The sequence below is a fragment of the Mycotypha africana genome (genome assembly GCF_025528875.1).
Source record: "Mycotypha africana strain NRRL 2978 chromosome Unknown BDF20scaffold_6, whole genome shotgun sequence".
In the NCBI taxonomy this organism is placed as follows: Eukaryota; Fungi; Mucoromycota; class Mucoromycetes; order Mucorales; family Mycotyphaceae; genus Mycotypha; species Mycotypha africana.
Window position 1 is genome coordinate 5570 of NW_026515730.1, and position 23757 is coordinate 29326.

At 38.1% G+C, this 23757-nt stretch overlaps 2 protein-coding genes and 1 non-coding gene across 3 annotated transcripts; 1 reads left to right on the plus strand and 2 right to left on the minus strand.

Annotated features, from left to right (window-relative positions):
- Nucleotides 1-1188: 1188 nt before the first annotated feature.
- BDF20DRAFT_t106 lies at nucleotides 1189-1259 on the minus strand. Its single transcript has one exon. It is a non-coding gene; the product is annotated as a tRNA-Gly (tRNA).
- Nucleotides 1260-2501: 1242 nt separating this feature from the next.
- BDF20DRAFT_820393 (uncharacterized protein) lies at nucleotides 2502-3143 on the plus strand (the record flags this gene model as incomplete). Its single annotated transcript, XM_053077538.1, has 1 exon — nucleotides 2502-3143. A coding segment is annotated over one exon (642 nt), but the record flags the coding sequence as incomplete, so codon positions are not given.
- Nucleotides 3144-7777: 4634 nt separating this feature from the next.
- Nucleotides 7778-8636, minus strand: BDF20DRAFT_872166 (uncharacterized protein; the record flags this gene model as incomplete). The annotated part of the gene is made up of 2 exons (XM_053081144.1): nucleotides 8002-8636; nucleotides 7778-7921 (listed from the first exon to the last, which is right to left on the minus strand). Coding segments are annotated over exons 1-2 (696 nt in total), but the record flags the coding sequence as incomplete, so codon positions are not given.
- Nucleotides 8637-23757: the final 15121 nt, after the last annotated feature.

Genomic DNA, 23757 nt, shown 5'->3' on the forward strand with positions numbered 1-23757 from the left:
GTGAAAAGAATGTTCATCATGCCCCAATGAAACCACTTGAAGTACCTGCCCCTTTTGCTCGATGGCATTTAGATTTTATAGGTGAACTACCAGCAACAATAAAAGGTTTTAGATGGATATTAATGGCGGTAGACTATGCCACAAATTGGATCATAGCACGTCCCCTAGTGTCAGCAACTGGAGAAGAAATTGTAAAATTTCTGTATGAGGAGATATTTATGAAATTTGGATGTCCTAAGGAAATATGCACTGATCGTGGAAATAATTTTATGTCAAAGATTCTGAAGCAATATATGAAGAAAGTCCGTTGTAAACATATTCTCACAAGTGCCTTTCATCCAAGAACGAATTCTAAAGTAGAACGCAATAACCAGACCTTCAAACGCATGTTAACGAAATATGTCAATGGCAATATCAACTCTTGGGATGATTATATCGATTCGGCATTGTTTGCCTGTCGTATCCGAAAACATGCGACGACTAAATATAGCCCTTTTTATTTGGTCTATGGTATTGAACTTCGAATTCCTGGTGATGTAGCATATCCTTTTATTGACCCATTCGTCGAAGAAAATCCCTCAATTATTACTAGCGATACGTTAACACGAATTCGTGACCTTCAAGAAAACAGATTACAGGCCGAAGCTGATATGCGGCAACGAGCTCAAAAAGACAAAGAGCTCTGGGATAATCAATTGAAGGATCAAACAGTACAAAAGTTCAAGTATGGTGACTATGTTCTTTTAAGGCATGAAACCAAGAAAGGCCTTGAATTTAACTGGATGGGTCCTTATGAAGTTGTTAATGTAAATTATGAATTCAATATATATCAAATAAGAGAAATTGAAGGCAAAACATATGGATCTTGGGTGCATACAGATCGACTTCGACGTGCACATTATGATGGAGGTAAAGTGGATAAATCCTGGTATATTCCAAGACGTGCGCGAGCTCAAATGGTTCCGTCAGTTAATCCATAGCATTTTTTTGGAAGGGGGGTAATGTCGTGTTATAACGGTGATTGAATATTATAGAGCATATAAAAGGAACATGACTCTCTGAATAGAATAAAGAACAATCCTCTTTTTCTCTTTACTAAAACTTTGTGTTTAGTATAAGATTACCCTTGTTTTATCGTTAGCTCAGTGCGCGACAACACAACAGTAGTGAAAATTAAAAAGCAAAAAATGCGTGGTCGGGGAATCGAACCCCGGCCCTTCGCGTGGCAGGCGAAGATTATACCACTTAACCAACCACGCAAGGTTAAGAGTGTCGCGCTCGCGAAAAGTGAAGCCCTTATATACTTTTTGCAAAAATCTTAAAAAACTATTGTTACAGCTCCCTAAACCCTACCTGACTCCGAATTCCCACACCCCGTTTACTTACTACCATTTGCAGCCGGTTTGTTTATCACACCAGTTGACTTAATATAGTAATCTACACAAAGAAAGACCAAAAGAACAAAACAGTAAAAAAAATCAACAAAAAAAGAGAACAAAGAATACAACAAACCACAACAAAAACATTCCTAATTACAAAAAAAAAGTGACTCCCTTACACATAATCCTAAAAAACATCAAGATTCTCACAGTTCACAAAATCCTAAAAAACATCAAGATTCTCACAGTTCACAAAATCCCCATGCATCTTAAATCAGAACAGGATAACCTTCTCCGCGACCTGGCACCTGCAACCCAAACTGCCCTACAACGCTTTTATTTGGTACAACAAAAAGTTGTTTGTACTAAATGCAACACATCAGGTACCACCAATCACTCCCACAACTCGACTGATTCACCCGTACAGCCACTTTTTGTCTGTACCGCGTGCAATCACAAACCCACCCTCCCCGATATCATTCGGGCAACAACACAAGCTCTTGCTAACCCCACCTCTGTTAGCTTGTCCTTTGGTGATACCAGCGCCACCTTCAATGGCAATAACAACACTACCACCTCTCCCAAAACCAAAAAAAGCAATAAGCCTGTGGGTAAAAAACGAGCTCGTTCAAATACGAACGACTCAGCTCGTGATACAGAACAACAACAGCTGCATGACCAGCTCCAAACCTTGGTTACACCTCTTACCACCCAAGTTCAACAACTGGAAAGAAAAAACCAAGAACTCTCGCAAGACAACAAACAGCTGCGAGCGCAATTGGAGGTCTTTATGAACAAAGTTGCCTTCTTAGAACAGCAACTTTTGAATCAGCAGAAAGACCAACATTTAACACACCTGCTGGAACCATCATCCTCTTCCTCTTCCGTCCTTGAGGACACGGCAATGAGCCCCAGTACCACCACAGTACCAACAGCAACCCCCAACAACAACACCACTCCCCTCTTTGTACAAGGTGGTACATCTGCATCCAAATGGGCAAATGTAGATCACACGCCTGTCAAGAAAAATAATCATCCAGACAAAACAGTGAACTACCAAAAAAAGAACAAAAACAACAAAACTGCCCCCAATACTACTAAACACCTACCGTCCCTACAAAAGTCCAGGTCCAAAAGCAACGTAACCTGCGTAAAGCTCTCCATGCCCTCAGTGCACCATCAACAAGCCTAAATGGCTTCTCTTACATTTATTATGGTTGCAAAAACAGAACCGAGCGTAAAGACCAGAGAAAAAATCTAAAAGCCTTGGGTGCCCAAAACAGCCGCATCCTCGATATTCACTATCCTAGCCGTACCGTTGTTGCACTGCTAGTACACAACGACTACCGCGAAGAGCTTATCACACAGCTCCAAAAACGTAATGTCAACCCCTTGGACCAATACTCTCCTACTGCTGCATCTGCTCTCACGGATCCTCAGTATAAAGATCTTTCCGAACAGGAAAAAATCAACATAGCCACAGCTAAACATCAACAACGCTTGGTACGAGCACTCCCTTTTATCCGCACTACTATCTCCCGAGCTGTTGGCCGTTTATTTTTAGAGCAACAATGGATTACCAACTCTCAATTCGAAAATTTCCTACAAGTATACAAAATCACTGTAGCAAAAAATAAACCCACTCCTCCTATTAGTCAGCAACCTGCTAGTGATGCCTCAGCTATCACCACCGCCTCAACAGCTGCTAATAACAATAACAATACTATCGAACAACAAAACTCTATGGATATTAGTAAACAATAATGAGGAATCTCACTATTGCTTGTATTAATGCCAATGGTAAATTACGACAGGAACCCATTGACTCCATCCTTTACTATTGTAACAATGTCGACCTATTATTTATCACCGAGACCTGGCTCCCTCCAGACACTACTATTCCTACCAATTGGTCACAATATCACATTTATAGCCAACCCGTCCTCAACTCCACTCGCTATCAAATGGGTATTTCCCTCTTTATTAATCCCAACCTATCCCCTACCAAGTTATTCATTGATACCTGATATATCCAGTTACTTTGAAAGACTTATAAAAACAAAATAAGACAGTAAAATGACCAGACACAACAAAGATACTCTTTATTCAAGTTTGTTGAGAATGATACTTTTATATGAGAAACGGGGTTATTAACGGGTATTCAACTATTAATACAACTGAACTAAAACTATCATGAGAATGATAAGATCTTAGCCGCAAGCGGGTGTCAAAGTAGATGTGTATCAGATTGTCAAGCAGGTACTGAAGTCGTTCTGTAGTTTAAGACGTATAGTTGTATCTTGGATACAACAACCGTAATCCCTTTTGAAAGTTGGTTGTCTGTATATCAAACCTTTCAGTGATGAGTCGCTTCACTTGCGTCCAAGTGAGCTCCTCCTTCTTTTTTTCTATATTTTTCTTGTACCAACTAAAAACTAAATCAGGACATGCTGTGAATGACATACGTAATGCACTAAACCAATTATGTTCAATAGACTCATCTGTCATAAAATGATTGAAGACACTTTCAAAAGTATTGAAAAATGCTTCTAATGATGGATATGATGTTCCATTGTCATTTTTCTTTGGGTCACCATTCTTGTTATTATGGACAAGGGTGGCGTCAATGCTGGTAATTCTGAAGTGCGGTATAACGCCCACAGGAATTGACTTTTTCATCAGATTGGTTGATATACCTTGCTGATGATCAGCATGGGCAGTAGGCTTAGCGCCTCCACCGGATTGCAACATGTTATATTGTTGCAACAAGTCATTGCGTTGCTGCGTTAATATTTGCAGCTTCATGCTGGTGCTTTTTATATCAGCATCATTTATAGCATCACACAATTTTTCATTTAGTTGCATGATTTTTTTGTTGAGTACTGATATGTTACTCTGTATGTTGACATTAACGTCTAAAACCTCTTTTTGAGGCTTAGCATTTTCTTCGACAGGGCTAGTTGCATTATCTGCATCACCCATGTCAACATCTTCCATGAGATCTTTCTCAATCTCTTCTTCCAACGTGAGTTCGAAGTCCAAAGGATTTTCGCTCCCACGCAGTTGTTGATCAATGTAGAACAACTTTGGTGAAGGTCTGCGACCAGAAGCAACGTCAACAAAGTTGGGTCTTTGATCCCTACTTGAAATGTTGTTGTTGTTGTTGTTGTTGTTGTTGTTGCTGTTGTTACGTTCGGTGTTCATCGAAAAAAATGTTGTATTTGCTTATTTAAAAAATTGATAACAGTTGTGAGTCGATGACTATGAACTTAGGTGTCTTTATTATTCTTCAGATGAAGTAGAAGGATTATTTACTTTGTGAGGTTTAATGGGAATTATATTATTTGAGGAGGCGCATGCTAGTCACTAATTTCAGGTTCAGATGCTTATTGGGTGATTATTATACTTAGGCCTATATCTTGTTCTATGTTGTACATAACCTATATTAGATGCAATATAGATAGACCGTGGTAGAATGTATTCTCTACCTGGTTGTACGTACTCGAGTATTGTAGTTATTATCTCACCAAACACGTCAGGTAGGCCTGTTCTTGTTCCTCCATTATGTCCACCAAATTAATTCGTTCTTGCTGTCTGTACTTACATCGGTGCATTCCAATTCTGAGAGTACTTGTTCAATGTCATCGCTAAATCTCTCTGCATATGCCGAATACTGTATGTAACAGGCCTGAGATATTCTTAAGTATTTTTATAGACCAAGATAGAACGAGACCGAAAAAGTCAGATAATTTTTATTTCAATTTTGAGAACATGAAGGCCTTATATATTTTATATAGTAGAATTAGCTGAGCTTACAGAGGATATTAGGAAGATGTAGTTACAACCAATGAGTACTAATGGATCTAATGAGAGACTAGTGAAGGCGTGTTCTTACACTGTTATGGATCTGATACAGTACCAGTTTGACTTGCGAAGAATTGCTTAATCGACAATTCAAGTCTAAGACAGCCGTTTATGCTGTGTTTAAATTAATTAATTCTCACTCGTGTTTCGATACCGTAGACAGTGACCGGGACTGAAGGTATATCACCGGCAAAAATCCAATTGCCTAATAAGGAAATTGGTAGGTTTTCGATACTAATATATTATTTTATAAAAAGATATGTTTTATAATACGTTCGCGGTGTCTTTGCGTGAAGGTTCTATATAATCTCAAAATAAAAAAAAAATTAAAGGCGAATGAATTTTCCAACTTTACTGACTATAAAATTATAAACAATAATGAACAACAAAAAAAATCCTAAACTAAACTCGATTGTGAAGATGGTTTGGTTCCTGCTTGATGTTTATACTATAACTATGGAGAGGGTGTGCATTAACATTATTAAAGTCCGAACTTGATCTATCGCCGGTTAAACTTCCGGCATCGGAAAAACGTTTTAACCGCCAAGTCGAATTATATCCATTTTGGAGCTCTGGCATTTTATGGCCACCGCCTAAAATTCGCTCCTGAACACAAATCCGAAATCTCCTTTTTAGGAAATTTCGGAGATTGAATATTTGTGTAACCATAATTTTTTGGATTCTCCTGGTTTTTCTAATTCGAATGCATACCATATCACTGATTTTCGATGGTTAGTTCGCTGGCTTTAGACGAAAATGTCCTCAAATTATTCAAATTTTCTTGTTGTACTCGTCACAGTTCGAATGACGGAAATTTACCGCTGCATTCTTCAGTTTTTGATGGTTTTAGCTGTAAACTAAATATCAGCGTTGTTCCAATACGATTGAAGTAGTTGCATTCGCGAAAATGATGTGGTTCGTTTATTTTCTATTGATTTCTTGTTACAGAATGTTCCTTCTTGAAATCACTTTGTTTTTAGTGTGTTTCTGGGTGGATGTAGAAGAAAGTATTATATGCTCAGCATCAAGTGTAAAATATCACGCAATAATTGCTATACTTTAGGACATTGATAATCTTTAATCGCGTTAAAGACAACAGACAAAGGTTTATTATTCAGTTAAGAATTATTGTACACAAACGTGCTTGACGTGTTTGGTGAGATAATAACTACAATACTCGAGTACGTACAACCAGGTAGAGAATACATTCTACCACGGTCTATCTATATTGCATCTAATATAGGTTATGTACAACATAGAACAAGATATAGGCCTAAGTATAATAATCACCCAATAAGCATCTGAACCTGAAATTAGTGACTAGCATACGCGTCCTCAAATAATATAATTCCCATTAAACCTCACAAAGTAAATAATCCTTCTACTTCATCTGAAGAATAATAAAGACACCTAAGTTCATAGTCATCGACTCACAACTGTTATCAATTTTTTAAATAAGCAAATACAACAGTGCTAATCCAAATGCAAATTTATGGTCTCGTCAACTTCATTTTCATTTCCGTCTTCGTCTTCCTCCACTATTAATTCAGTAAGAAATGGACGATCTCTCTGGCGACGATCATATTCAACTTCTCGAAGTGATTTCAAAAAACCACCCCAAAGGTCACTAGCATATTTGCGTCTCCAGATAAACTCTAACAACACCCATGGCATGCTTCTTTTTGTACGCTCTCTAGGACGGCAACGCAACTTTATACCAAACCAGGTACCTGTCAATTGAAAACGTCAAGGATCAGTACAACATTCTGTATTAAGACTTCTTCTTTGAATGTGAATACCTTCTATAGTATTTGTATGTGTGCCATCCTCTGCAATATAGCCTTCAGAATGATTAACTCGATTATGGATGAAATTACGACGTAGACCAGGAATACATAAGTAAGATCTCCAATAGTCTGTGCAAATGATGGAACCTCTGTTTACATAGCGACGTATAATTGCACGCATAGTCTCTGTTGTTCTGTCTGGAACAGAAACCAAAAATACACGCCTTTCCTCAGTTCTTTCGACACCACCAACCACCCACACGCCTTCAACACGATGACCATTGTGGTACTTCCGCTTTCCAAACTTACTCTCATCAATTTCAACAATGATTGGCTCGCCATTTACGTTATATCCTCCTAAATGTACATAAAACAGTTAAAATTGAGCATTCTTACTGACGGTAATATACATGCAATTTCAATCCTATCTATTTACCGATTTTGTGAGGCTTATTGTGTAAATGGCGCTCATTTGGTGGAAGGGCTTCTAAGTCGATCGTATCGTCGTCATCAGAGTCGTCATCCAAGTCTTCCTCTGAAACAATAAAGTCGTACTGCATAATCTGGTGAAAGTTGGATATCAAACTGCTAATTGTACGCATATGTATATGAGTTATGCCATGAATGAGTGTCTTAGGAGCGCCCTGAAGCCAATAATATAAGACGTGGATCTGACGATGTAAGGGAAGTCTTGATTTTTCAAAAAATGAACCCTTAAGAGCCGAAACACGACTTTTTCCGCACATACAACCATACTTATGACAACGCCATATATAGCCACGATCTACGTTGTAGGTAAACTTCATTCTTTCCCCTCCATCGCAAATCATATCAGCTCGAGTCATATCATCCCGATTGTAATCATAAAGTACTCGCTGTTCCATTAGAAACCTAGATGTTGTGTGTTCAGTTAAGATACAGGATGAATATGGAGATATCTAACAGTCAAAGTAGCATAAGACTTTACTCACCTAACAGCACTATCTTTGTCATATATCAAAGCGAATAACTGCACGTCAGAAGGAATGACTCTTGACACTCGTCTAGACCAACACAAGATAGACCCTATTTCTTCTAATGTGAGAGGGACGGGCAAAGGAACTCCAGCAGCTGATTGAGGAACTTGACTACGTTGAGGAGGACTATCACTTGCTGAAGATAAACTAGATGGTTCTATTTCTTCCACCTCGCTTTCAGTAGACACAATACGACGATCCCTACGCTGACGAAGACGATGGCCCCTGTACAACACTTCTCCTTCGGAAGACGAGCTTTGCAATTCCGGAGAGTCTGAGGAATCAGATGTTGTGCCCAAGTAACGAGCAAAATGTGTTCTATGGCCAAAGGTATTTGATACGTTACTGCTTGAAGAGGAGTCCGAACTAATTAAGATAGCGCTCACCGAAAGGACTGAACGAATAGATTCCTCCGAGGATGAAGAAGCCAAAGAGCCAGAAGCATTAGTACGGCTAACTTGAGTTGAAGAAGAACTGAAATAGCTGATAGGGAAGCGGCCAAATGACATTTAATAGAGAAATTCGAAGTATTAAGTAAAGGTGGATGGTCTATCTGTCGAAATTTATCACCCTTTTATACTTTTTCGCTGAGCTTATCAGCCCACTTTTGGATTTATCACGCCATATCTCCGTCCAATCAGAATAGTCGCAAATATACCGCATTTTCCCCGAGTACGTTCCCCGAGTCAGAAAGAAAAAAAAATTTCAGACACTGTCAAACAGTTTCTCCGGATAGCCGTAACTACACCAATTCTCAATAATATAAGACCAAACCAATAGCATTCGAAAGCTAAAAACCTATGTCACCATCTGAGATGTAATTTATGTGTAACATTCGGAGTATTAATCTACTTTGGAACAGACAGCTTCTAACAGTATTTTCAAAATTAGCTGCATCAATTGGACTATGGTTACACAAATATTCAATCTCCGAAATTTCCTAAAAAGGAGATTTCGGATTTATGTTCAGGAGCGAATTTTAGGCGGTGGCCATAAAATGCCTTTTAGCCATTTCTAACCAACCTGATAGGCTATTGCAATGACCTCCTGTCACGTGACCAAAACGGAATATTCTAGAACATTTCCTATTTTGGATTTCAAATCCTGACGGTACCAAAGGTACAGTCCTCCCGTTCCCAAAGCTCCCCAAGGTTCTTCGGTGCACTATCGTATGAAGCAAGCTTGCATTTCAAGTAGAACCATAAATTCTCGATTGGATTCAGGTCCGGGGAGTAGGAAGGCCAGTCAAGAACATTTACCTTATTTTTACGGAACCATTCTTTAGTCACTTTGGCCGTATGCTTGGGATCATTATCCTGCTGAAGGATGATGTCCTTCTTCTGTAGGCCATAATCTTTTAGGGTCTCCAAGAAGTCCCCCTTCAGAATTTCGCAGTATAACTGCGCGTCCATCCCGCCCTCTATCTTGGCAATAAAACCAGGTCCATATTGGGTGAAGCAGCTCCACAACATCAAGCTTCCTCCACCTCCTTTATAAGCGTAGTTGACATTGTGGGCTTGGAGAGGTTCTCCCTTTTTGACCCACGTCCACGTCTTTCCATCTGATCCTAGACGATTTATTTTGGTTTCGTCGCTGAAAACGACCTTCTTCCAGTCTTCAACCGTCCAATTTTTGTGAGCCTTTGCCCATTTCAACTGATTCTTGCGACGTTCATTAGTGTTGTATCCAACAGCATATTACTCTTGGATTATTACATAATACTGAAATAAGAGATTGCGGATCCTTATGAAGGTTAGAATAACCGTGAGTGATAGGTTTGTTAGAACAATTCTTTTCTTTAGCGGAAGAATATTTCATCTGTATATCCGAGACAACATTGGATGAGTAATTGACTTCATTTAGAAATAAGATATTATAGTATTTGGATTTGATTAAATCAGATAACTTTATTTAGCACATCAAACCACAATACATAAATCTAATCTATTTAAGCTATTATCTTCTAACTTGTTGATCCTTACTTTAACCCTTTACATTCTGACAGAATTCAATAAGACTGAAACGTAGACGTCGGCAGAATTAAGGAAGAGTTTATCCTGTCCGTCACGTTAGTTATAATGAAACTGCTGAAGTACGGGTCAAAGGAACCTTTAGTTAGATCAACCCACTTACCTCCTGTCACCGATCCAATCGGTCAAGGCACCGCTATAGCATGATGAACCGTGCAGTAACAATTGGGTATGTCTTTTCTTTTATCATCAAGGCATCTTGTACCTAAGAGTCTCGATAGAAAAAGTTTTTTACAATATCCACAAATATAAATAGAAGTACTTTTTTCCTACATGGTTTTTGTCTTCATTCTTAATTGAGTTCTTTATCAGAATATTCTACCTAATAAAAGAAGATAACTTGGTCTTCACTGATTTCCTTTTGTTTTCTTTTTCTTATACTTTGATCTTATCGTATATAACAATTAGTCAATGGCAATGCCGACTTTTTGATCTTCGAATCGAAATCAGCTGATTTGAGGAATCTGCGTATCGTTTGTGCAGATATTTCATATCCTTGTCCTCGAAGGTTCCGGGCAGCCTCAACTGCAGTAATAAATTGCCCAGTATAGAAAGATCTAACGATCTTTCGACCGAGCAATGCGCTGATCTTTGCAGGTCTGCCCTTCTTGCCATTAGATGCACATGCAAGATCGGTAGCAATTCTGTCAACTGTTGTGTCGTATTTGAGGCACGATGGCAATATTATATGAGTAAATCATCACTCAAAACGTCTAACGAAATGTAAAATAAAACTTGATCTCAGATATGAGTACTGCTCATATCTTCATTCCCGTTTGGTAAGCGGTGTGTTCGATTGCATACATTTGAACCTTAGATCAAATGTATAACAAATAAAGATAAGATAAGAAAAGAATATGGATTAAGGATAATTCTTATGTGAGATTAGCTACCTCACATAAGACTTGAACAGGTTATCTTTATGAAATATATTTTACTTAGATTATCTATGGCTATATGACATTCAGGTATATAGCAGGATTGGTATATGTACTCGTAGGATATATTGATTCAACAACCAAAACATAGTAGGTCACGGTACTGCTCCCTGTTCTGGAAATAAAGTATGGTTGGAGATAAAAAAGGCTCAATCACTCTTTATTAATACAATAACTGTTCACGCAATCAAAAGAACACCACGCACGAATATCTCTTCCTAGCCAACATCTATAATCATTCCCACAGTATCTGAGCTACACAACTGGTGGCCGATAGATATTGGATTATAGATGTAGCTGCATGATCACCCTGGATCTGCCAGGATAGCACATTACAAATCAATCCGCTCTGGGATGGACGAGTAATTATCCACCTAAAGGGAAGACCTATTCTTTTACGGAAACCTCTGATTCACTGAGTATTATTTGACCATAATACATCAGTGTCAGCTATAGATCCCGATACAATCATTTCGTAGACAGCAAACACAATAAGTCTTTATTAATAGCAGTAATTTTAGTTTTCTTTTCTTTTTCTTTAGTTTGTTTTTGAAAGAGAAATAAAGACGGTGGTTTGATTTCGTTAAGCTTTCGTGTTTATTTTCTCTTGTGTTATTCTTTACCTTTTACTTCATAATTAAAACTAGCGAATACCACATTTTTTTTTAACGAATTTCTAAACTACTTTGTCCATAATGCCCCCTATTAACCCCCATCAAGACTCCCCTCAAGAAGACCACGTCCAACAAAATGAGGACATGGAAATGATTGATGTAAATCAGTCAACCTCTAACCGACCCCCTCTTGTGCCTGGTTACACCTCCTCTGTTGCCTCCACTGCCACTGGTATCTCCTCCTCTGAATCCCAAGGTACGAACCTCTCTGAAGGTAACATTAATAACCATGTCCCTCCTATCGATAATAGTGAAACATGCATACACAATTGTAATCATAGTGGACACCACTTGATTATTAATACTGATGTTGGCAAGGACCTCACTTCGCATCAGACCAATAACAATGAGCATGATGTTGGCAAGGACTTCACTTCGCATCACTATAACGATATGAATGACATCAATGTCATACATAACAATGGTACTAATCATACCAATACTTTTACACCATTAGATCCTCCCATGACTAATGAAAAAGACCGCATGATTGTTAGATACGAAAACCGTATCAATGAACTTCGCGAGCAGGTGCTCTGCCAATCAAACCCGGTTGAAATAGAGAAAATCCATGCTACCATTGACATTCTTGAGAAAAACGTCAAGAAAATGAAAGGTGGAATCTCACCTAACAGCACATCCCATTTTGACCCTACCAAAAGTAGCACCATGGATTCCAAATATGCTCATTCCTATTCTCCCATCATCCATCGAAGTGAAATACCTATTTTCCAGTTGGTTGATGACCCTGCGGAGACCAAGACCGACAACGTACCGTCCTTCGAAAACGCTGAAACATTCGCAGATGCGTTTGAGGCTCCCTTCCTTGCCAATGATTGTGATTTGGACAAGTATTGGAGAAAATACTTATCTGTTTCGTTTTCGAAAAGCAAAAACCCAGTCTATCAACGTTGGTACGCTGTTGACTTCAAAAAGTTCCCACATACTACCAGTTGGGAAACTATAAAAAGCGAGATCATAGAACGTTTTGGATTGAACGCTACCATTGATAAGAAAATACAAAACTTCATCCGTATGAAACAGGGTAAAACGGAACAACTTCGCGATTACATGGATCGTTACTATCAAGCCTACACTTATCTCCCTGATCCCAAACCTGACTCCATCTATTTGGTGACTTACTTCTTAGACTCTTTGCTTCCCATGACTAGTGAAGAAGTTAAAAGATCATTGAAACGCTACCATGAAGGAAGGTCCCCTGATAGTAAAACTTCTTTCTATCCTGCCTACTTGTCTGAACTGTTTGACTACCTAAAGAAAAGAATGGGAGACATACAGGAAAGTCTGGCGTTAAAATTTTCATCTCGCTCACAAGGCCATGGCATTCCTATTAACAAGAACCACTCAGACGGAGATATTAGCCATGGTAACGGAATCAATCGTGATCACAAACGCAAAAACAATATGAATAACGATATTGAAATTTCGAGCAAGAAATCTAAATCGTTGGTAAATCCATGCTCGTTCTGCAAAACGGAAAACTATTCGCGAGAACACTTGGAAAACTGCGTTCCTTATCTTAAAAGTGACATATATGTTAGGAGACGTATGAACCAACAAAATAATCAGAATAAGGTAGAAATCTTATATAATGATATTCAATATAAAAAGAGTATCACTGACCAAATACTCATTTTGTATAGCAAAATAGAACATGATATTGAAAACTCATACTCATCTCTACCTCTTGGCAACCATCATTTTGATCAAACTTCATACTATAAAAATTTTCTTACTAGCTCTGATCCAGCTAAAAATAAACATATATTTTTAAAAGATGATATTCGATCACAGATTTCTTGCTATAATGTCTCAAACATAACTGAGAACGAAGTACAGAATTTGTCGCCATATTCTCCCGTTATCATGATCAATGGTGAGAAACTAATTGCTATGATTGACACAGGTGCACAAATATCTTTGATAAATAAAACCTATGAATTTGAGGATAAAACTATCTTTGATGATATAATCCCTACCACTGGTACATTTTCATTTATTGATAAAAATTCTACAGCCAGTCGGATTGGTAAAACACGACCTCTAGAAGTGAAATATAGAGGTAGAACACCATTTTCCCACTCATTCGAAGTTGTGGAAATGCCGCTAGCAAATCTACCAGTTTTGTTAGGGAGAGATTTAATTCCACAACTGGGAATTTCGATTCAGAACATTGCCTACTCTTTTGAAGACATCGAGGAAATTGTCTTTGAAGATAGTGTTAATCATGAAGTGTACACTCCTAATGTGAGCAAAGCTTGTTCTGAAGAAGAATATGAACAGTTCATCGAGGAAATGAAGCCGTTGATGGAAGCGAATGCAAATATTAACCTTCATAACCTTTGCCCTCTACCGGAAGCCATTGTTTATCTTCCCACTACACCTAATGAAGTGGCATACACGAGACAGTATCCAATTTCATACGATTTGGTTCCTATTGTCAGAGAACAAATTAGAAAATGGGCTGATGACAAAACAATTGAACCTGCAAAAATATCTGGTTTCAATAGTCCCTTAACAATCACACCAAAGGCTGGTACTGACGCTAATGGAAATAAGAAGTACAGAGTTTGTCTTGATACTCGACGTATCAACAACCTGACAGACGATGTCTCCAACGTCAACACTCCTTTGATTGAAGACATCTTCCATGATGTCAGAGAAGCAAAAATATTCAGTGTTTTCGATATTTCAGGTGCCTTCCACCGATTGCAAATCGCTGAAGAAGACAGACATAAGCTTACCTTTACATTTGAAGGTAAAAGCTGGCAATTCCGAGGTGCTTGTTTCGGGTTGAAATCGCTTTCCGGAATATTTCAAAATGTTATGGAAACCATATTCCAAGATATGAAAGATTTTACATGTATCTACATTGATGACTTGGTTTGCTTTTCCAAAGATCATGCTTCTCATAAAGAGCATTGCAAAAAGGTTATTCAAGCATTAACGGATAACAATATGCCTATCAATTTTGAGAAAACGCATCTTGTAAGAAATTCAGTTTACCTACTCGGTTTTTGTATTTCGGAACAAGGAAGATCCATTGATCCTCGTCGTTTGACTGATATTGATGAATGGCCAAAACCTCAAACCGCTAAAGCCATGATGAAATTTTGTGGTTGGGTCTCTTATATGCGTGCTCATCTACCTAATGCTAGCGAGTTAACTACTCCTCTGGATCGTTTGCGATATAGCACTCAGAAAGTCTTAGAATGGACTCCAGAAATGCATGCACATTACGACAGCATTATCAATATTTTGAAAAAGAATATTGTTTTAAGTCATCCAGATTTGAACCATGAATTCAGCTTAGCCGTTGATGCTAGCAACTATGGTATTGGTGCTTGTTTGTTCCAAGAATTTAAAGATGAACAAACTGGTAAAATTACTATTCGATACATTGGTTTTTCATCAAAGGCACTTTCTAAAAGTCAACGCAATTATAGTGTTACTCGCAAAGAACTTCTAGCCTTGACTACTGGATTGACAAAATTCTACAAATTTTTGCATGGTCCTAAACCTTTTACATGTTATACAGACCATCGCAGTCTCTCATACCTTTTCACAACCAAGAACCCCTCCATGATGATGATGCGATCCATGGAAGTTATCTTATCCTTTCCTAACATGAAAGTTCAATGGATTCCTGGCATTACGAATATCATGAGTGATAAATTGTCCCGATTATTCCCTACAATGCAAGACAAAGTTGCCTTTGAAAAGGATGAGAAACGACTATTCCCCCATCTATTCAAACAGACACAGAAGAATACAAAATCAAAAATGCGTGCTCAAAAACGTAAATGGGAAAAGAAGATCCTTAAAGATAATCCTTCTCTTAATCCTGAACGTACGCAGAACCTCACTCAGTTCTATAATTCCATTTCGGAAACATCTGATGTGACTACAACTCCCACCTTCACTCCTTCTTTGTCGAACCGTTTCATCCGTGTTAAACGCTGGTCTCTTCGCACCATTCATGATGATTTGAATGAACAAACTCGTTATTCTGGACCCACAGATGACGATGAAGAGGACATCATCCAGATTAATTACGCACAAAACATGGATGAATCATATATTGTACCTCCCGTTGAAGAGAGACCAAGTATTTTGAAAGATGCACATGAATTTGGTCATTTCGGTGGTGAAGCCATCGTACAACGTGTGAGAAAAGATCTAGGTATGAACTGGCCTAACTTAATGAAGGAAGCCTTAGAAGTTGTAAAACAATGCGCAACTTGCCAAAAGTTCACCATTAGTAAGAAAGGATATAATCCGTTGAAACCCATTTACTGTTATACCCCAGGATGGCACTATCAAATGGATTTATGCGGTCCTTTTCCCATCACAACTAACGGTAACACATATATTCTGGTTCTCATCGATGTCGCCACTCGCTTTCTTATTCTACGTCCCATTTGTGATAAGTCTGCTAAAACCGTGGCTGAAGAACTCATTTCCATCTTTTCACTTGTCGGTTACCCTCGTATCATTCACTCTGACAATGGCACTGAATGGAAAAATCAGATCCTCAATACTCTATGTGAGGCTATGAAAATTGACAAACGTTTGAGTACAGCTTACTATGCTCAAAGCAATGGTGGAGCTGAACGTGCCGTTCAAAACACAAAGAAATTGCTCTCTAAACTAATCCTTGGCAATTCTGAAGACAATTGGGATATGATGATCAATTCTGTACAATTGATGCTCAATTGTAAAATATCCAAACGTTTACTTACTAGCCCTTTTAACTTGATATTCGCTCGTAAAATGTCCAATGAGTATCCATTACTCCATGACTCGAACGATAACATTGAACCCATGTCGAATGATGAACTTCTGCAACGTATACAATACATGTCAGATGTAGTCTTTCCCGCAATCAAAGAACGTACTGAGATATACAACAAAATGATGAAAGGTCAGTTTGACAAAAAGCATCGTTTGGTTGATTTCCCTGTCGGTAGTTATGTTGTGGTTCAAAAGAAAGGCATTCAGAAATCTCTTACACCTCAATATGAAGGTCCATATGAAATCATTCGCAAAACTGAGGCTGGTAATTACACTCTCCGTGATGAAATGGGTGTTGCTTCCTCTCGCGATTATACACCATCTGAATTAAAGTTGGTTTCGCAAGATGCACTTGTTTCGCAGGATGAGATCTATGAATTCGACAACATTGTTGGTCATCGTGGCTCTCCAGGAAAACGTGAATATCGTGTTCGTTGGAAGAATTACGGTCCTGAAGATGATACATGGATTACTGCTGAAAACTTCACTGATCCACAATCCATTGTGGAATATTGGCGTCATGTTAAAGGTAGTGTGCCTAAACAAGATTCTGTACTGTTAAACCAGTTAATGTCTGGTGAACATGATTACTCCACGGTTGAATTGACAAAGAATGGCCCGTTGATTGAACATGTTGAGCAATTTGCTGATGCGATCACGGATGTACCCAATTCTCCCATTCCTCTTCAACACCAACAGAAATCTTTTAAACGTCCCACTCGCCGTACAAAAGTGGTAACGAATAATCCTGCCCATCAAGCTTTTCGTCGCAGTCCTCGTGGTCGTTCCATGCGCACATTTGAACCTGCCATTGACAAAACTCGCTTCCGCAAGTAATCAATCACTTCTGTAATGTACTTCTAATGTCTTTCATTAGTGAAATTAAATAAAAACAAAAACAGTACAAAACCAACAATAAACCCTACAAATTTTTTTTTTTTTTTTTTTTTTGGTATTCCATTTGCACAATTGCAATACGTCACACATTTTGACAACCTGCCAATTGCATTTGTCTACAACAAACTCATTTAAACCATCTTACTGCTTTCCCATCTACCTCATCTACTATTCTCCATCGACGCTAAGTTGCATCTTTTCAGATCAACAACCGTCTAACGGGGGGGCAATGTCGTATTTGAGGCACGATGGCAATATTATATGAGTAAATCATCACTCAAAACGTCTAACGAAATGTAAAATAAAACTTGATCTCAGATATGAGTACTGCTCATATCTTCATTCCCGTTTGGTAAGCGGTGTGTTCGATTGCATACATTTGAACCTTAGATCAAATGTATAACAAATAAAGATAAGATAAGAAAAGAATATGGATTAAGGATAATTCTTATGTGAGATTAGCTACCTCACATAAGACTTGAACAGGTTATCTTTATGAAATATATTTTACTTAGATTATCTATGGCTATATGACATTCAGGTATATAGCAGGATTGGTATATGTACTCGTAGGATATATTGATTCAACAACCAAAACATAGTAGGTCACGGTACTGCTCCCTGTTCTGGAAATAAAGTATGGTTGGAGATAAAAAAGGCTCAATCACTCTTTATTAATACAATAACTGTTCACGCAATCAAAAGAACACCACGCACGAATATCTCTTCCTAGCCAACATCTATAATCATTCCCACAGTATCTGAGCTACACAACTGGTGGCCGATAGATATTGGATTATAGATGTAGCTGCATGATCACCCTGGATCTGCCAGGATAGCACATTACAAATCAATCCGCTCTGGGATGGACGAGTAATTATCCACCTAAAGGGAAGACCTATTCTTTTACGGAAACCTCTGATTCACTGAGTATTATTTGACCATAATACATCAGTGTCAGCTATAGATCCCGATACAATCATTTCGTAGACAGCAAACACAATAAGTCTTTATTAATAGCAGTAATTTTAGTTTTCTTTTCTTTTTCTTTAGTTTGTTTTTGAAAGAGAAATAAAGACGGTGGTTTGATTTCGTTAAGCTTTCGTGTTTATTTTCTCTTGTGTTATTCTTTACCTTTTACTTCATAATTAAAACTAGCGAATACCACATGTTGCACGCGAAACGCCCAGAGACTTTGCAATATTTCTGTGAGAATCGTTTCCATTCAGTCTGGAAATAATATCCATTTTCTTATCGTAAGGAATAGGTCTCATGTTGCAATTAGTGTTAATGTAGTTGAAATGTGGGGTAAAGGTAATCGATGGAATCTAATGAAAGTTGTAATGGGAATTTCAGGGGAAAAATGAAACATAGAGCTGCTTAATTATGCGAAATACAATATGCGAAACTGTCTGGCCCTTAAAATACATTTTTTGTTGTGTTTTTTGGAAGCTCATTAGTGATTCGTGAATTTATGCAAAATGCCCGATTGTCGACATTGCAACAATTCATGTTCGTAATTGCAGATGAAGTGGTGCGATGTCAACGAAACTTATACCAATAGTACTTGTGGTATTGCTCTTTACTGTCGTATAGCTAAATTAAGCTAAAAATACTCATTGTCTAGCTACAGTGAAAAAACCGCAAAATGCAGAAACATTGAGCCATTTTTGTGAGTCACTGTAAGTTCATAGTCATCGACTCACAACTGTTATCAATTTTTTAAATAAGCAAATACAACACTACCCATCAGAAAGACAGTCTTCAGCAGGCAACAAGAACTGAGGATCTATGTGGACGAATCGGACCTGGGATGGGGAGTGAGTTCCCCCACAATCCAAGCAACAGGAGTGTGGACAGCAACGGAAAAGATCTATCGATCAACGCGAGAGAACTCACAGCGATCTACTTTGCACTAAAACTCCATGCCAGACAAAATCCCAACTCACAAATCAGATTGTTCACGGACAATATGACATCTCTCAAATACAGCAGCAAATCGGGGTGTCGTATTTGAGGCACGATGGCAATATTATATGAGTAAATCATCACTCAAAACGTCTAACGAAATGTAAAATAAAACTTGATCTCAGATATGAGTACTGCTCATATCTTCATTCCCGTTTGGTAAGCGGTGTGTTCGATTGCATACATTTGAACCTTAGATCAAATGTATAACAAATAAAGATAAGATAAGAAAAGAATATGGATTAAGGATAATTCTTATGTGAGATTAGCTACCTCACATAAGACTTGAACAGGTTATCTTTATGAAATATATTTTACTTAGATTATCTATGGCTATATGACATTCAGGTATATAGCAGGATTGGTATATGTACTCGTAGGATATATTGATTCAACAACCAAAACATAGTAGGTCACGGTACTGCTCCCTGTTCTGGAAATAAAGTATGGTTGGAGATAAAAAAGGCTCAATCACTCTTTATTAATACAATAACTGTTCACGCAATCAAAAGAACACCACGCACGAATATCTCTTCCTAGCCAACATCTATAATCATTCCCACAGTATCTGAGCTACACAACTGGTGGCCGATAGATATTGGATTATAGATGTAGCTGCATGATCACCCTGGATCTGCCAGGATAACACATTACAAATCAATCCGCTCTGGGATGGACGAGTAATTATCCACCTAAAGGGAAGACCTATTCTTTTACGGAAACCTCTGATTCACTGAGTATTATTTGACCATAATACATCAGTGTCAGCTATAGATCCCGATACAATCATTTCGTAGACAGCAAACACAATAAGTCTTTATTAATAGCAGTAATTTTAGTTTTCTTTTCTTTTTCTTTAGTTTGTTTTTGAAAGAGAAATAAAGACGGTGGTTTGATTTCGTTAAGCTTTCGTGTTTATTTTCTCTTGTGTTATTCTTTACCTTTTACTTCATAATTAAAACTAGCGAATACCACACGGGGGACACAGCGTCAAAAGTTCTGCAAGATCTAGCAATACAGATCCAAGAGATATGCAACTGTTACCATCTAGGAGTGGAATACGAACACATTCCGCGAAGAGAAAATATACAAGCCGACTGGCTGAGCCGGCAACACCATCAGACATCGGCAAATCTGATATACTGTACAGTGCTACTCTTAACCGGCTCACAAAAATAGAATTTAAGATAACTTCTGCAGAAATAAAGCTAGACTCTTCGATTTTTGAGTGAATATTACTTAAGTAACTGTTGGATCGGTAAGATCAAAGTATAAAATAAAATAGGAAATAAACAAGTGACAAGTCTGTGAAAACCCTGGAAGGTTCAAGTTTATTTCGTTTCTTCAAAAATCAGATGAAGTTCGTCTAGATGAACAGAATCAACTGGTATTTATATCTTTTACGAAATGGGTATACACGTTGTATACGATCAGATAAAAGTATAAAGGAAAAGAAAACAAAAAGGAAATCAGTGAAGACCAAGTTATCTTCTTTTATTAGCTAGAATATTCTGATATAGATGTTGTATACGATCAGATAAAAGTATAAAGGAAAAGAAAACAAAAAGGAAATCAGTGAAGACCAAGTTATCTTCTTTTATTAGGTAGAATATTCTGATATAGAAATTGAAGACAAAAACCATGTAGGAAAAAAGTACTTCTATTTATATTTGTGGATATTGTAAAAAACTTTTTCTATCGAGACTCTTAGGTACAAGATGACCTGATGATAAAAGAAAAGACATACCCAATTGTTACTGCACGGTTCATCATGCTATAGCGGTGCCTTGACCGATTGGATCGGTGACAGGAGGTAAGTGGGTTGATCTAACTAAAGGTTCCTTTGACCAGTACTTCAGCAGTTTCATTATAACTAACGTGACGGACAGGATAAACTATTCCTTAATTCTGCCGACGTCTACGTTTTCAGTCTTATTGAATTCTGTCAGAATGTAAAGGGTTAAAGTAAGGATCAACAAGTTAGAAGATAAAAGCTTAAGTAGATTAGATTTATGTATTGTGGTTTGATCTGCTACATAAAGTTATCTGATTTAATCAAATCCAAATACTATAATATCTTATTCCTAAATAAAGTCAATTACTCATCCAATGCTGTCTCGGATATACAGATGAAATATTCTTCCGTAAAAGAAAAGAATTGTTCTAACAAATCTATCACTCACGGTTATTCTAACCTTCATAAGGATCCGCAATCTCTTATTTCAGTATTATGTAATAATCCAAGAGTAATATGCTGTTGGATACAACAATTGGTACTTCAGTCTATAATTTACATTGATGATTGAGGTGACTTATCCAGTTTCTATTAGCCTATATAACTATTACCTTATAGAGTGAGATTTCTTTATTTGCTATTCCGCAGACATTATTCTATTCCAGACTCCACCTATTAAAGGTCGTAGAGGAGGTACACTAGATTCGGTGATCACTTTATTGTAAATTTATAATCTCTCATTACGATTATGGTAATTATTGAATGCCCATGTCGATTACATCCTCTTCTCTACTGGTTCCTATAATGGACGCTATTAGTATCATTCAGAACCAGTTTACATACCCAATCACTTGTTGTCCTATAGGGCAATCTTTATATTGACCGCTGCTACTAAGTCCGACCAGTAAGGGTCGAGTTACACATTTCTGTTGCTCTCTTTCGGTGTTCCTGTCGCTGGTGTTTATTGGTCCTTTCTCCTGGTTACTAACTCAAGTTACAAGATCAGTTAACATAGTCCGTGGTGAATAGGCCTGTATACCCATTTCGTAAAAGATATAAATACCAGTTGATTCTGTTCATCTAAACGAACTTCATCTTAATTTTTAAGAAAGAAATAAACTTGAACCTTCCAGAGTTTTCACAGACTTGTCACTTGTTTATTTCCTATTTCATTTTATATTTTGATCTTACCGATCCAACACAGGTGAATATAATGTGAAACCGCGGTTGCTTTCACATCTCTTGGGCCAAGTGCTCACCGATGCTACAGTTCAACTTCACCCGTATATCCACAGGGTGCCGGCAGGCTCTTCTATCACTACCGACGATCCAGATAAGTCATTGGAAATTACACTACTACGACGATTGGCCAACAGTAACCTTTGGCGTCATTATTCGGCTTCAACGTTTAGACTTCATCATCACATCCAAATGCAACAAGCATCAGGTATAGGGGTGATCCCCAAACGGATGTTCACCCTGTTCTGGTCCCTTCCTTTGTTTCTTCCGGTTCGTGACCTAGGCTATCGCACCATTTTGAAAAAATTACCATGCTTATCAGTCTTACAAGCCGCAGGGGTAGTTTCATCTGCTACCTGCAGACTCTGTAATCATGATATTGATACGTTCGAACATTTTACAACCAGTTGTCCACCACGCTGGCAGATATGGCAAGAAGGCCTCGCGATATATTTCCCATCCTTCGACTTTGATCCTCAAAGCATCTCCGCCGCCCTAAGATTACAATCGCCACCATCACTACCTTCGTCCGAGCAATCTCGACTTTTCACCGTCTGCTTCAGTATCCATTGGGCTATCTGGACGTCATTTTTTTCAAATGATATTCCATGATATTCCTTTTCATCCCCATCCGTCTCTAGTACAGTGACTCACAAAACTGCGACAATGTTTTCAAATTTTCGCATAAATAATCTTTGTGTTGACCGTACAGTATATAGACCCTCCTAAACCTACTAAAAAAATTACACCATTGCAAAGCTATGGTTTTCAGCTTTCAAATACTATAAGATGTGCTAAGTTTTAGTCAGATACACTGATGAGATAAGTGGGATTAAAGTAGGGCATACAGATTCGGAGCAACAATTTATTTGATGTGACAACAAATAACAGAGAACATCCATCGATTTACCATTTCGTCCACCCTCCTTTTGCCTTTATAACAGCTTGAATTCGCGCTGGCATACTTTCTATATGTTTCAAGCATAGTTCTGGCGTAACTTTATTATACCAGACCTCCGCAACTCGTTCCCACAACTCATTTAGGTTCGACGGTGCTGTATCGTACGCTGCTAGTTTGCACTTCAAGTAGAACCACAGATTCTCAATTGGATTAAGGTCCGGAGAATATGAAGGCCAGTCTAAGACGTTCACCTTGTTCTTTTGGAACCATTTTTTCGTCAGTTTGGCAGTATGCTTCGGATCATTGTCCTGCTGAAAGACAATATCATCCTTTTTAAGCCCATAATCTTTAAGGGTCTCCATAAAGTCACCCTTCAGTATTTCGCAATACAATTTGGCGTCCATCCCGCCCTCGATCTTGGCTATGAACCCAGGTCCATATTGAGTGAAACAGGACCACAACATCAAACTTCCTCCACCACCTTTGTAAGCGAAGTTGACATTGTGCTCCTGAA